The sequence below is a fragment of the Nanorana parkeri genome, unplaced genomic scaffold, assembly GCF_000935625.1.
Source record: "Nanorana parkeri isolate BGI_ZX_2015 unplaced genomic scaffold, ASM93562v1 scaffold2506, whole genome shotgun sequence".
NCBI lineage: Eukaryota > Metazoa > Chordata > Amphibia > Anura > Dicroglossidae > Nanorana > Nanorana parkeri.
The window spans coordinates 15088-31569 of record NW_017308774.1 but is presented as its reverse complement, the minus strand read 5'-3'; the positions used below and the strand labels follow the sequence as shown (position 1 = coordinate 31569).

The window sequence follows — 16482 nt, the reverse complement described above, 5'->3', positions numbered from 1 at the left end:
CCTTCCGGCGGGCTCCGCCGCAGACGGGGATTCCTCCCGCGCCGCCCGGCAGCGGAAGCAGTAGTCTGTTTTGCTGGCGGACCCGGTGGGTCCCTGCTGGGGCTCCCAGAAAGGCGCTGAGCCTGCACCGCCACCTCAGGGCTGAGGCACTCCGGCGGCCTTGACCGCCGAGCATGCCGAGGGGGGTCCACAGGAGCAAGATGGATCACCAGCCAGCACCGATGCCATTTGGGCTTGGATCCAGGAAGCGCCACGGGACGCCGCGGCCTCCCGCACCCGGGCCAGGAGCTCCTCCAAACCCCTCATTCTGGCAGTAAAGCAAGCAGGGAGAATTACCTTCTCCTGGTGAAAGATTCCGCAAACTGGCCTCTTCCTGACTGCGCCCAGGATCCCCACCCTTGGAAATCCCACCCTCTCCCACTGGTCTCCAATCAGGTAAGAGACCCCTCCTTCCTTGTTTCCATTCCTTTTTTCTTTTTTTCCATTAACCATCTCATCTGCCTATGTCCCCTTCTCCCCGTCATGCTTTCCCTCCGCACAATTCCCTTTCTTCCTTGTGCTCCATGACTTTCTTTCACTGTTGTAGTTGAAAAAACGAAAGGCATTCTGCCCGCTCAGTCAATTCTCCCTAAGCTCAAAAATAATTCCAATGTTGTGTGGCCCCGCAGCTGCATCCCCTTTTAGGAGAGTGTGCACCACTGCATGCCCGCCCCCAAATCAATCAGAAGCAAGTGTAAGAAGGGTCACCAGCACTCCAAAAATGATGAAATCATTGTAAATTTATTTACATAGCATCAAAACAGTCAACGTTTCGGGACCACACAGGATACCTTCGTCAAGGTGACACACACACACATATATATATGACACTCTAAGGCAGGGGTCCTCAAACTTTTTAAACGGGGGGCCAGTTCACTGTCCCTCAGACATTGTTGGGGGCCGGATCAGGAAGCGGGTCATGACATGCTGCCCAGCTTCCTGATTGGCTGGGAAGCAAGCTTCACTTGTTGGTAGGCAGCCCGGCTTCCTAACCAAGCAGGAAGCCGTGACACGAGGTACGACGACGTACTGCCCGGCTTCCTGATTGGCTGGGAAGCAAGCTTCACTTGTTGGTAGGCAGCCCGGCTTCCTAACCAAGCAGGAAGCCGTGACACGAGGTACGACGACGTACTGCCCGGCTTCCTGATTGGCTGGGAAGCAAGCTTCACTTGTTGGTAGGCAGCCCGGCTTCCTAACCAATCAGGAAGCCGTGACACGAGGTACGACGACGTACTGCCCGGCTTCCTGATTGGTCATCCACCGACGAACGCAACGTCCCATCTCCCACGCTGTCAGAAGCTGCAACAGAGCGTGCGGGTTACTACTTAAACCGGCGCGAGCTGTGTGCAGCTTCTGAGAATATAGACACTTTGATGGTCAATAAAGAAGATTGACTGCAAAAGTATTTGGAGTGCGAGTGACTTTCTACCAGTTACATTGCACAGGCGGTATTGCATCGGGAAACCGCGCAATCTGCCTGGGGTGACTGGGGTGCCATTAGAAAATAATGGCACCGCCAGCGCGATCAGTGGTGGTGTGTGATTCCGAGACAATACGGCCATCCACGTGGTTTCATGCACGATTGCCGCACGGTCACGTGAACCTGGCCTTACTTCTGGCAATAAAAAACGATTCTGTACCAAGGTATCATTTTACACAAGTCCCATGGCTCTTGGGTTGTTACTCAAGGTGTTGGAGGGGGCACAATACAGTTAATGTGGTCTGAAATCAGAACTGATATTTCCTTAAAATAAAGACATATCATTGCAAGAAATGTTGCATTTCATAGTGTTGTAAAGAGAAAACCTAGTGCAAGGTACAGTATGTATTTCAAGATATTTATAAAAATAATCTTCTAATTTCTAACTGCCTAGGTCCCTCCTTGAACAACTGAGGAAACTTCAGGCGTTGGTCTCCCATTCTGCAGGAAAGGCAACTCAGACAAGCACCTGTGTAGCAGTTAGTATTAACTTAGTTTGTTTTGAAAATGTTTCATTAACTCTAGCTTTCATTGTGTTAGAAAATGGGGATGAAAAAAGCCAAATAATAATTTGAATATTAATAAATAATACCCATATTATTAATCAACACCAACTTTTTCCTGTTTGATAGAGGAAGGTCAGCTAAGAAACACGCGTAACAAACTGTAGGTTTAAAAATTAAAAAGTATATTGTGCATAGAATAATTCATGCACAGCTTAGGATAAGAAAATATTACACAAATATGATAGAAACAATCTTAGTGGCACATGCAAAGATTACAGCAGCAACTATCACAATACTATCTAATAACAGAGCCCCTGTACCATAGAAGAGAAAATACAATATTTTTACAATTCAAAACAACTACAATATAATATGACCAGTTAACCATATAGGATATATGTTACCAATGCTAGGGGGTACATAATTGGTCTCTTTCTCTTTCTCTGGCTGCCCTTATGTGCATCCTCTAGCAGCAATCCCCACGTGTCTGACCTCACAGTCTTTATACTAGTTCCTTGTATTCACAATCATGAAGAATTTATGAATGGTCCAAAGCGCAAAATCATATCTATATCAAGAAAGTGATTGGATGGTAACTAAAGCCTCTTTGATATAACTATTCAATCTCTCTCCTTGATGTCTGGAGCCATCCTATCTCTCCAAATATATGTATGTAAGTTCATTATGTGTTATCTCCCGTGTCCAACCCTACCCTGACATTACAAAATGCCAACTGTGATAACAGTGCACTGTGAGAGGCATGATTGGGCAAAGTAATGATGACTTTGCCCAATCATAGCCCACACAGCTATGTCCTGTCAGATGCCGGACAAAGGTAAACAGTTGGGCGGAACTAGCTAGCTGTCACCGCTAGCTCCACCCAATTGTTTATATTTTGCCGGCATCTGTCAGAATGTCATTCTGCGGCGGAAGTTCGTCGCGAGCGGACGGGTGGGTGGACGCCGTTTAAAATTTTTTATTTATATTTATTTTAAATTAAATTTCGTCGAGTCGTCATCATCATGGACAACGCTGGATGTCGTGATTGACCCTAGGATTATGTCAGTGGATCCATTTTTTGGTTTAGTTTTAGTTTTTTTTTTTTAACAATAAAGGACTTGTCAAAAGCCATTGTTGTGTTTTTTATTTCAATGAAAGGATTTTTTAAATAAACCTGACTTTTTTCAGATCCACCAGGAGTCTCGACCCTGGTGGGAATGTGTAAACCCTTGACATTGAGCAAGGTGAATTTCAGGGACCCATACCGCAGATGCAGCAGGGGCACAGGCTCACAGAGAACAGACACAGGGAGGGAAGGAAGAAAGTGACAAGTGGAAAGCCAGGGGAGGGGGGAATAAAAGGGGAGATTAATGAGAGAGATAGAGGGCAGACAGTGAGAAGAGTGGAGAAAGATGGACAAGAGCCGGACAAATCAGGGCAGGAGAGGCGGAAAAAGGCCTCAAAGAAAAAAAGGTATCAAAGATGCAAACAAACTAACTCAACTGTATATTGAATTTGTGTCCATGTAGAATCAAGGGGACCCATATATGAATTTCTATGTGAATATAAATTATACAGATTACCACTGAATGGAGCTAAATGTTATTATAAGGAGTTACTTGTTGGTCCGTTGACCATTGCTGATTTGACTGGCAGCTTAAAAAACATTGCAGGCAATGGACAAACATGCGTACAAACGCACACAAAATTTGCAACATGCTTCTGACGCGCGTTTTCGGGCATTTCCATTAAAGTCTATGGGGCAAAAACACGCTGTTAACTGCCCAAAGAAGCTCATGTACCTTTTCAGACGTTTGGCATTTTCCTGATGGTGTTTTGCTGCTCAGGAGTGAACAGGGGCCATTGAAAAACCTGGGATTTCTTGTGTTGGGCATTTTAAAAAGGGCTTTTCCAACTGCTCAAAAACGCCTAGGTGTGAACCAGGCCTTAGGAAATGTGGATGTAACCTTAATTAGTGGCAAATGAATACATTTAATAAGGTTTGGAATATATCAGACATCCCAACTCTCCTGGACGTTCCGGTGGTCTCCCGCTATAAGATAGCAAGCCGCTGTCAGAATAGAAAAAAAATCAACAGTTAGCAGGAATAGCTAGTCTGCTATTAGCCATTTCAAATTGCAATAGCCAATAGCAGGCTGGCTTTTGCACCCACTCACTGCTGCTGTCAATCAGCAGCGGTGGACCTGAAGTTCTCCATTGAAATGGCCAATAGCAGCCTAGCTATTCATTCCCCTGCTATCTGTTTTTGTTTTATTCTGACAGCGACCGCAGACAAACAGTCTGCAAACAGCAGATAGCAGAGGAGCTAATGCTTCCACGCTCTGCTATCTGCCATTATTTTAGGAGGTGCCCTCTCCCCCATCCCCCTCCTTCCCCGTGGATAGGGGGGGTGGGGGAGAGGGCACCTCCCTAAAATGATTTTTTTTTTAGGTTGGGATGTCTGATGAATTGGTTGATATCATGTTGAAGCATTAATCTATGTACAGTGTTCAAGAGTCCTTGGTGGTGTTTACAGGGATCCCAACCTGAGAAATGTAATTTCAGGGAGGTGCCCTTCTCATTTCAGAAATGAAATGATGGCAGATAGCAAAGAAGCTAATGCTTCCCGTGCTATCTGCTGGGGTTTTTTTTTGTATTCAGACAGCTGCTGCCGTCAGAATAAAAGAAAAAAAGAAGACGGCAAAGAAATTAATAGCTAGATTGCTATTCGCTATTTGAATTTGCAATAGCAAGCTGCCTATTGCACCCACCCACTGCTGCTGTCAATCAGCAGAGAGAGGACCTGATGGAGAACTTCAAGTCCACCTCTGCTGATTGACAGCAGCAGTGGGCGAGTGCAATAGCTAGTCTGCTATTGGCTATTGCAAATTCAAATAGCCAATAGCAATCAAACCATTCATTTCTATGCTGTCTTTTTTTTTTGTACTGTGACGGCGGCCCTGATATCAGAGTTAAAAAAAACAGACAGCAGGGAAAGATTTACTTTGCTAGATCTTTCTGGGAGAAAATGTCGCTCTCCCAGGCGGCCGGGAGCCACTATCTAATAGCGGGAGACTCCCAGAACGTCCGGGAGAGTTTGGATGTCTGTGTTTTATTCTGTTACATATGTACTTTTGCTTTACCTTTTACACTAATGTTTTTGTATTTTGCAGGTCCTTTTGCTATCTTTTTCCCTTCTCATTTTTCCTACTATGAATCAATTTGCAAAAAACAAAATACAAGAGGGCAATGATTTTCTTCCTGTTAGAGGTAAGTTATTATTTGTGGCATTCCAGTTTTGCTGTAAAATTACTTTATGGTCAACGGAGTACTCTGTTATGTATTTTTAACTAATTATTAAGTACATACATCATCATTCTAAAACCTATAGTCACTGCTCCTCGAAAAGACCTGGTAAAGATAGGCAGATATTTAAGGGGACTATAAAATAGTTTATCTAAATCCAAGTACAAAAGTTCTATTCAAGCTTACCAGTCTGTGATGTATAAGACATGATGTCATCATTCGAGTTTTCCCGTTTATTTTTACTTTTTGATCCCACAAGTGGCACACATTTTGTCCTAGGGTGACAACACTCACTACCAGAACACCTCTCTCTCTATCTGTAACACACAGAGATACAACCTTGTTGAGATTTCAGTGCAGCATTGCCAGCTTGTTACAGGAAGTTGGGAGCTTGCTGGATTTCTGGAAAGATGAAAAAGGTATTTTTCTGTATTTGCAGCATTTTTTTTAATGAGACATATTTTTGCTCATACACACTAATAAACTAATAATGCCTTTTCTTCTCAGTTGCCATATGTTACATTTAAATATGTAATTGCATGTGAACAGTGAAGGGGAATTACTGAATGGTTAATTTAATGGATTTTCCCTTAGGACCACTTCACATTAGCCCCTCCACTAATACGTTGCGTTTCAGCATTGTGACAGCTTCAGTAGTGTGTTGTGTTATCTGTTGTTTATTTTCCCTTACCAAGGCTGACAGGCTGGCAATAAATGAAAACCGATATAAAATATTTTATTCAGTTCATATATGAAGCTGCACTCATGAGGGTACTATACTCTTTGAGGGACCTTCGAGGCCCTGAATGTTGAAAAAGTATTTTAAAAAATACATAAGGGCATGTGGCCTGGTATTGAGCAGAAGGGGGCTGCCGATCACCCCCCCCCTTTACTGCTCTGCCAGACCGCTGCTCGGATGAAGGGTCTAGTAAGGGATTTTAGGGGGGACCCCTAAAGGGTCTGGTATGAATTTTAATCAATCCACATTACGAATAACAAACCGAATCGAATTTGGATTCCAAATCCAAAAAAAAACAAACAAAAAAGAAATACATCGATCCGAAACAAAACAATAATTCTTTGAGCCTTTACATGTCTATTTACTGTCTGTGTGCTTATCCCAATTTTCTCACAAGCATCCCCTGCAATAATGCTTCTTTTTCTTGTTACACCATCAAGATTACTAATGTAGGGATAAGGGCAGACCCTCTCATTCAGAAATTTGATTAAAGATCTTAGGAAAACACCAGTTTATTCAGTAGATAGGTCAATAAGAATCTGCAATACATTTCACTAGAAGCCCTATGCAAATAATACAGTCCACATGAAAGAGATTACCTTTTTCTCAACAGAAACTGTTATTGTACTTTAAATTAAAATTGAACTACACATGTTACAAGCATAATCTTGTATAAACATTTGAATTAAAATAGCAAAACTAATCTGTCTTAACATTTGGTTGCTGTTCTCAGTCTTCTCCAGGTCCTTGCATAACGCTGCCTACTCAAGAGTATTTCAGTTACCATCTGAGAGTGAAGACACTGCATACTGGGGTGATCCAAGTAGCCAGAAACATAATAAAGTACAGTCACTGAGAAAATCACTGGATGTGAATTTGCCTAATAGGGCACAGCAACATATTAAAGAAGACCCAAGAGAAACAAATTATACAAGCATGTCAAAAGAAGAAAAAAAAATGCAGTTTGATGAGAACACTGTAGAGATATTAAATGGGCCTGTGGGTGATTATCTGGCCCAACAGATGATCATGTCTTGGAAAGAACCTTCTAAACAAGAGGTGGTGACCGAAAACTGTGGTAAGGTCAGAGAAAGCCATGAAAGCATTTGACCCAGTCCCCTGTTCAGGGCATTGCTTTCTCTCAGTTATACAGTATGTGTTAAAGAACAAAAGGCCATAACAAGAAGACATTTCAGCCAATATTATTTCAAAAATGAATCTTTAATGACATTGCCATTGGTTTTGGAAGATTTCAGTATCCCTCCTACTAATGGGTCAGGTCAGTCATGTAAAACCCTGTTGTGGGAAAGTAATTCACTACACTACTTACTACTCAAGTAGTAAATGCAGATCAACAGGACAGCCAAAGCGCAGACACTTTCAAAAACATATCAGCAATGGCAGCTTCCATATTTCCTGATAAGATCCCTTTTTGATCATTTAGTCTTTTCTCTAAATAGAAAACAAATAAAATACATTTAGTGATTAATGTAGGCATCAACAACATTTCCTATGCATGAGTAATTATTTTTAAAAGATGTAGGTCCATAAAAGTATACAGATTTAGACAGGGGTGTAGCTAAAAGGGACATTTAACTTGTTATTCTGTAAAAAAATATTTAAAAACAAATTATGTCTGAATATTTTAGAAACAATTTTCGGGACAAAGTTTTGCATGTTAAAATGGATTGACTTCCAGAAATAGGAGGTTGCCTTTTCTTTCTGTAGATAGAAGGAACAAAGAAACCAACATGATTTATATCTTAGTGCACTGTTATTTCTCAGTTCTACTGTTTAATATTGTTTTATTCCTTCACTGAATATATGATTAAAATATTTTGCAAAATCATTCTGAAGAATACATAATTTATGGAGCAGATTTTTAAAACCAGACCAAAGTTCACCACAAAAGACCCCGAACATTTCATAATAAAATCTGCTAAAACAGCTTATATTCTAGGTACATTTGCATTATTCTGTTCTTAGTTTGATTGTTTAAACAGCTATTCATATAAAAGCAGCAGCACCTGCCTAGCAGCAGGTGCAGGACCACATTTCTCTACAAAGAGCACAGTCCGCAATCACCTCCGAGCCATCAGTGACCACGAGGCCACAAAACAGGCACACCTCGATCTTGGGCTTTTGCTCTGCTGGCTTGGCCAGGCACAGATTACTACTCTCTGGGAACAATCTCCTGAGCAAGCGATTGGAGCGCAAAATGCATTGAGAGAGAATTAGTATTCCTGATATAAGAAGAGGCATCTATGTGCTGTATGAGTACAAGAAGATGTTACATCAATTTTGTATGTTATGGTCACCTAGCCTCATATTATAATTCTGGAATAGCTCATTTGGAGATCAATTTGTTTTTTCCTTTCTGCAATGTGCACATATCAATTATGTTTTTAAACAGTTTTAACCTTTGTATAATAAAGAATCCTTGTTTTATCATGTTGTAATTGCTTGGTTTTGTCGTTTGGTACCTTAAAAGCCCCACTCTTTCTTTCCCATGTTGATGCATTAAAGACAAACTATTACCATGCTATTGCAGGTCAAAGTGACAGTGTCTCTGCAAAGGGCATACCTTACCTTACTTGCACTCCCCTGAACCTACTCCTACACAACTGTAGCCTTATTCAGCTGTGTCTGCAACCTGGGTGAGTGGTGATGTCACGCCACCAGTCATGTGACTCACACCCAATCACTAGGCCCGAATACAGTAACAGGGGCACAGGTCACATGCTCCTCTATTCCAAAAAGTGCTGGGTGTCCTGGTTGTCTGTAAAGCTGAAGGTAACTGTGAGAGCGTACTTAAGGCCAGTGTAGGGTAGCTGGGGGATGCCTTTGCAGAGATGCAGTCACTTTACCCTCAAGGTGACCATGTCTATTTAACAACATATTTGTTAGGTGAGCATTTAGTTGGCAGAAGACATAATAAGTAGGCAAGTACTTTTGTTTGTTTTTCGAACACTCCCTGCTGTGTGTAAAGGGGGAAAGAGGAGGATGCCTTTTACTTTTGTGGAAGAGTATGGAAGAAAAAAAATTCCAGGTAGTTTTTATCACTCGATAGAACAAAGGAAAAATGAGGATCCAGGATGCAGTGGTAACTAATTTCTTTTCCACCCAAAAATGGTTACAAGACTGATCACATCAATACACAGTGGGTGAGACCACCTCAGTGTAGTCTTAATAACTATTCATGTTTTTATAGGACATTTTTTTACTTTTCTGCAAATACAAGTAGGGAGTGCAAAAACAAACAATCAACATGGATACAAGAATAAAAGAGAAAACAAACAGTTAAAGTTCTTCTGCTCACTCTAAAAAATAGGTGAGCCATAGCATTAACTGCTAGTAGAGATCTGAAGATGCTACTTCTAATAAGAGTAGGGTAAAAAGGTAAGGAAGGACAAAAAGGGGAAGAAAAAAAAGGGGAAGGATCAAGAGGGTGGGAGCCTTGAAAGGACAGGGCAAGGGTGGGATGTTGGCCAGGTGAGTGGGAAGTGGAGAAGGTGGCCAAGGTAGGTGAAAAGTGGAAAATACAGAGAAGTGGGAGAGATGGGGAGAGGAGAGAACCAGAAATGGGGGCACCCCCGCATCATCTTGCCAACAGCCCATCAGGCAGAAAGACAAAGAGCACAGGTAAACCTTCAAACTGATCAGACAAACAATCCTTATATTCAGGAGTAAAAATAAATGTCAATAGAACCATGTCAGGTCTTCCTTGTCATCGACTTTGTTCAGCCACACTGAAACTGTGGGGGGCTGGGCTGTTTCCAAAGAAGTGTAATGCACGTTTTGGCGGCATTGAGCAGGTGGATAAGATAATAACACGCTCTGGGGATATCTTCTAGGTGTAACAAGTATTTAAACGGATCATGGCCAAAGGATTTTATCCTAAAACGGGTGTAAACCGGGCAATACCAAAAGATATACAACAGAGACCCCCTCAACCTGATTGCATCACCAACACAAGGGTGAAGTGTTGGGGAACATATTATGCAGGCTCTTTGGAAACAGATACCACCTGGAGTGCAGCTTGTGTCCATCTTCTTGAAACTTATTAGCAATTAAAGCTTTGTGTGGAAAAGTAGATAATATAACTCCTCTGGTCGTCCAAAAGTGTTTTTCCCAGCTTATTCTCCCACTGAGATGTAAAACAGGATACGGGGTCCATGGGTGGTTGAATAAGAAAAGAGTGACCTTTTATGTTGCTCCAATTTTGCTGGGTAACTAGAGGTATTGTGATTGGTCCCAATAACATGCATTAGGGGTTTTAGAGTAAGTATGAAGATTACAGGAGAAAGGTGACACTACTGTCTCGTGCTATTCCACAAGGGAAAGCTGTCAGACAGGAATTCATTGGCACGCACCGAGGCAGTTGGGTGTAAATAGATTACCCTGATCCAGCAGAGCATATTTGCTCCCAGGTCTAAATGATATAGGAGCATGCCCATGAAATTCCAGCTGAGTCGATCAAATGCCATTTTGGTGTCTCCCCTTGGGAGGTAGCTCCATGAGAAATAGTTAACACTCTTATTGTGTTGTCTTTAGTTGCCCTCACAGGAGTAAAGCCTACCTCCTCTAGGTATATCAAACCAGTAAAGCAAGGTAGGAGTCTGTTATACAAAATCTTAGTATAGATTTTTAAATCTGAGTTCAGCAAGGGGATTGGTCTATAACTTATACATTGGGAGAGATCTTTACCTGCTTTAGGGATGACCAATATATTAAACCCCAAGGATGTCCCTCCATGATTGAAGAAAAGATTGTAAAATTGAACAATTTTGTTGCCCAGTTTTGAATGGAATGTTTTGTAATACTGGGCCGTGAAGTCATCTGGGCCAGGGGCTTTATTGGGTTTCATAGAGGAGAGGGCTGAAAGCAACTCCTTAGTAATAAGCCAGGGAAAGAGTAACATCATGCCTCTGAGGGGAAAAATCAGAGTGATGTAAATCAAACAGTTACTCATAGTTACATAGTTAGTCAGGTTGAAAAAAGTCCATCAAGTTCAACCTATAGAGATATGGGAAAAAAAGAAGAGCCTAAACAGAACGCTATGCCCACAATTACCCACTGTTGATCCAGAGGAAGGCAGAAAAACACACCTATAAAGCTGGTTCAATTTACTCCAACAGGGAAAAAAAATCCTTCCTGATCCCATGAGGCAATCGGATATTCCCTGGATCAACAATCTCTGGTGCTTAATACACTTATAAGAACTCAATATCCGGTAATATTCTATGCATTTAGGGATACATCCAGATTTTGTTCAAAACAGTTAACTGAGCTAGCTAGAACTAGCTCCTGGGGGAGTCTCACTTCTTCATAAAAAGAAAGTAGGTTCGTTTGACAACTTCTGTCTTTTGTGAATCTGTTCTGGCTATCGCTTATGATATTTTCAAGCAGGATCAAATGCATGTGATCCGTGATCAAACTTTCAAGTATCTTCCCAATTATTGAAGTTAAACTTACAGGTCTGTAATTACTCGGTAAAGACTTTGATCCCTTTTTAAATATAGGCACCACATTGGCCTTGCGCCAATCCATAGGTACCAAGCCAGTCATTAGAGAGTCTCTAAAAATTAGATACAATGGCTTTGAAATTACATGGCTCAATTCTTTGAGGACACATGGGTGTAAGATGTCCGGTCTAGGGACATTGTTCACCTTAATTTTGTCTGTTTCTGGACCACATCAATAGTCTTCCATTGTGGTTCATGAGCGGCTATGGCACGGCTATCTCCATGATGGACTTGGTGTGCAAGGAGCTGAAGAAAAGTATATAATAGATTTGCCTTCTCTTTGCTAGCCTTTCTCTTCTCTTCAGACCTGATTTTTTTACGATCAATATAATTTAAATAATTTCTTGGGGTTAATCTTGCACTCTTTTGCAACCTGTCGTTCGTTTTGAATCTTTGCGAGCCTTATTTCCTTTTTACATATTTTGTAGCTTTCAAATGACGACAGTGTTCATTTTTATATATTTTTTTTTAAACGCCACTTTCTTATTCTTTTTGGCTTTTTAAACATTGGATGTGAGCCACATGGGTTTTACTTTAAGCCTTTTAAACGTATTGCTTAAAGGAATATATTTTGCAGTATGCTTGCGAACAATTGTTTTGAAACATTCCCATTTTTGTTCTGTTTTTTTAACATAGGTAAATCTGCTCTCCTGAAGTTGTGTTTTTATTTTTCCAGTATGTGCATGTTGTTTATGTAACACTATTGTGGAACTGGCCCCTTTAAGGAAACCTTGATGTTGCAACTGACTGGGGGGCCTCGGTTAACCAGAGACTTATGGAACATGAGTTCTTCACCCAGGAGGGGATGATCAGGACTGCCTGTGCAGTACTACATATCCCAGAATACTATGAGGGCAGAGGGAGGGGCACTCTGGCTGCGGAAAGACGTCTAGCGGCATTCCCAAGGTGGAGGTCGAGAAAGCAGGACGTGTGTGGCTGAACCAGAGGGCCGCTGTGTCTATATCTTGTGTCTCTATTGCACTACTACTAGGCAGAGAGGGAGAGCGGATTGTTACAGCAGACGAGGTGATCGAGCAGGCCGACTAGAAGAACGACTGAGACCGCTGTGCCGTCACTGTAAACTGGTATCGTGCCGCTACAAGCAGATGCCACATCAGATGAACAGGTCTTCTACCGGCAGATCCTGCTGATCTATCTCTACACTGGGAGCTGATCTTCTCCTGACAGACACCTTCTTACATTGTGGAAACTCCTGGATGTATAACTCCCTCATGGTCAGGTGAGAGGCTTTGGGCCCTAACCCTAACACCGAGTTCAACATTACTTACATTGGGCCCCACCATTGGCTAGCCGAAGATAAGACCGATGCAGTCGCTATGGGGCCCGCGGCACTTGGGGGGGGCGGATCCCCGCTGCTGTATGGGCTGAGGCAGCGGGGATAAAAAAAAAAATGGACGGCGGAGGAGCCGCTGCCGTCCTGAAACTGACAGGAGGACAGCGGCTCCGCTCTCCTCCCCGCCTGCCGCTCGATCATCGTGATCGAGCGGCAGGTGGGGAGGAGAGCAAACCCGCTATCCTCCTGTCAGTTTCAGGATGACAGCGGCTGTGTGCGTGGTCGAGAGGAGGATCGGTAAGTATAATTGATATTTACCGCTCTTCCGTGTGCAGCACAAACACTGGAGTGATCGTCTGATCACTCCAGTGTTTGTAAATAACTGGGGACACATAGTACTATGTGTCCCCAGTTATGAATGAACAGGAGGTGATTTACATCAGTTCCTGTTCATTCATGAATTTCTCAATGGGGAGAAGCACTCACTACAGAGGCTTTTCCCCATTGAGAATCTGCTTGATAGTAAATATCTTACTATCAGCAGTTTGTGAATTATTGGGAAGCCTCTGTACTGAGTGCTTCCCATTCACTGAGTGCTGAGGCTGCAGAAAAAGACATTAAGGACTTTGTGTCCTCAATGTCTTTTTCTATTTCAAAAGGGAAATGTCAGGGGTCTGTTTAGACCCCTAATATTTTCCCGACGCCCCACCAACAGCAATATAATAATGAAAAAATAAATAATGTGTAAATAAAAAAAATAAAGCAGCAACCCCCCCCCTCCCCCACACACAAACATACACGTGCACCATATTGTGGTGTATGCCAGGCACATGTGCTGCAGTGCGTTGTTAGAACGCATCGCAGTGCATGATTTTTTTTTTTGTAAAAAAAATTAATTTAACTGTGGCAGCGCATGGCAAAGCTTTGTAATGCATTGCCGTGCGTTGTGTTACCTTGTGTTGTAATTAAATGTACACCTGTATCAGGGACCCATACACATACACACACACACACACACACACACACACACAATAGGTTGGACTTGATGGACATGTGTCTTTATTCAACCTCAAATACTATGTAACTATGTAACTATGTAAAATGGGAGAATTGGAAGCTTTGCTGCATGAGGAGAACTATGACCTAATTGATATTGCTGAATCTTGGCTTTCTTCTTCACATGATTCGGCTGTTAATATTCTTGGCTATGCTCTATTTCGGAGAGACCGGGTAAAACGAAAAGGTGGCGGGGTTTGTCTCTGTGAGAAGTGACCTAAAAAGTGGGTGTGAAAGAGGACTTTGTTGATGGTGAGTGTGATGGTGCTGAGGCGTTATGGGTGGAGTTGTATACTGGTACGCATAATGCAAAGGTAATTGTTGGAGTCTGCTACAGGCCCCTCAGTGTTAATGACTAGATGGAGACCGCCGCTCCTTAAACAGATAGAAAAGGCTGCAAGGGCGGTGACAGTAGTATTAATGGGAGATTTTAACTATCCTGTCATTGACTGGTGTAATGGCACTCCTGGAACAGTAAAAAGGGCGGACATTTGTATTATTGCATGGCAATTTTATGGTACAGTTTGCAAAAGCCCCAACAAGAAATGATGCTCTGCTGGATCTGGTAAACTCAAACAATGCAGAGCTTATTACAAATGTTCATATAAAAGAACATCTGGGTAGCAGTGACCATAATATGATTTCATTAAACTTATATTGTAAATGTAGTGCTCCGCCTTCCCGGTCAGTGCTATCCCAATGTAGGATAACCCTAGCGGTGGCTCTTAAGGGGTTATCTACAGTAAACAAAACTAACGGGTCTCCCTGTCTTTCCTCTATTAAAAACCTCTAACATGGATCCCCAGCACACCAGCACACCTTGAGTTGGTTAAGAAGTTTTACTGAATATAGAATGTCAGATATCAATACCAACAAGTAAACAATGGAGTACTTCATAAAGTAAGGCACTTCAAGCAATAGGTTTAAATGAGCTGTACAGATGACTGTGTACCAGTAAAGAATGTACTGACAACAGTCTACTTAAACAGAATAATGTTTCTAATTGCGTTTCAGCGCTGAAACACGACTAAAAACAGCCACAAATGCTTTAAAAAATTGTGCGGAAACCACGGTAAAAACGCTGCTGCCCTAGTGTGACTAGCGCCTAAATGAGGCCTAACACTTTACTTTATTACTGCCACACCAATGAGAGGCTGAGGAAAGGGGGATTATTAAAAAAATGAAGGAATGCTAAACTGTAAATAAGCGATTTATGTTATAAATGTTTTTTGCGTTGTGTTGGTGTTGTGATAAAATGATACAGGTGTACATTTAATTACAACACAAGGTAACACAACGCACGGCAATGTGTGATGGGAGTGTATCATAGGGTAATCTACTCATCTACACCCGGAGTCAGCTACTCCTAGAATGAGCTATCCTAATCCCATCATCAACACATTATAACAAAGGGACCAATAAACTGTAACCGTTCAATGTCCAGAATTATCCCCCTTCAGTGCTCCTGGATTCACAGCCTGTACCTATAATAAATACAGGTCATCCAAATGTAATGCCAGGGAAAATGTACAGTACATCCCTCCACACATAAAACCTGGTAGAATGGTAAATTGTAACCCCAAGAGGTCCGAGGGGGGTTTCCATAGTTCTGGGTCCATAGTCAGTAGGAAGGAGGCTAGCCCCCAGGCTCCTCCAACAACACCAGTGACAGTTCAGTCCATCACATATACTATTAATGAGCTGGGGTGGACGATACCCTTCCCCCTCCCTCCACCGGCCACTCTGCAGGCACTGCTAGGGCAACGGAGGGCGCCAGGGAAGGGGGCCTAGAAGGATCGGGCAGAGACTCACATGGGAGTGAGAGAATATGACAGGGGGACAGAGGAGGCAAGCGGTCAGCGTTCAGCAGGTACGAGGAGCTCTCCTTCACTCACAGCTGCTCCTATACATTCCGGCCGGGAGCAGCATTGGGAAGGCGCGCGGGGGGGAATTCTTCTCCATGTCTCAGCCTCCTCCTCTCTTCCTCTCCTGGATGCTTATCGAACTATGAACAGGCTGAATATCGATGCTGTGTGTACTGTATTGTATGTGTTCTGTATTGTGCGTACTGTATTACGCGTGTATCTTGTATTGCGTGTGTGTTGTGTGTACTGTATTGTGTGCACTGTAATGAATTTGTATTTTGTGTACTGTATTGTGTGTACTGTATTGCATGTACACTGTATGTGTATTGTGTGTGTGTGTGTATTCGTATTATGTGTTGTGTGTGTGCATTAGGCCTCATTCACACTGGGCGCACACGCCATGTGGCGTGCACACCTGTAAACAATTGATCCTGGGAGAGTTGCTGCGAGTTAATGAGCGCAGCAGCCTGTTCTCTATGGGAGAACATGGCTGTACAGTGTCACCCGTGTCTGATGGATGCTGTCTGCGTCCAAGTGCGGACACCTGTACCCGCATAGATGTGACGTCTGGGTGTCCGTATGACACTGTATAGCCACTTCCTCACATAGGGAACCACACGAAGCACCTGTCCCTCCTGGGACAGGCGTGCATGGCGCATGGACGTGTACGCC

General features: G+C 42.7%; 1 protein-coding gene across 1 annotated transcript in view; it reads left to right on the top strand.

Annotated features, from left to right (window-relative positions):
• Positions 1–7242, top strand: part of LOC108801809 (cyclic AMP-responsive element-binding protein 3-like protein 3) — a 54392-nt gene extending 47150 nt beyond the window's left edge. The window contains exons 5-7 of the mRNA XM_018573720.1: positions 1914–1998; positions 5199–5295; positions 6804–7242. Coding sequence (XP_018429222.1) covers positions 1914–1998; positions 5199–5295; positions 6804–7180 — 559 coding nt within the window. The 3' untranslated portion in view covers positions 7181–7242. The remainder of the gene's footprint in view (positions 1–1913; positions 1999–5198; positions 5296–6803) is intronic.
• Positions 7243–16482: the final 9240 nt, after the last annotated feature.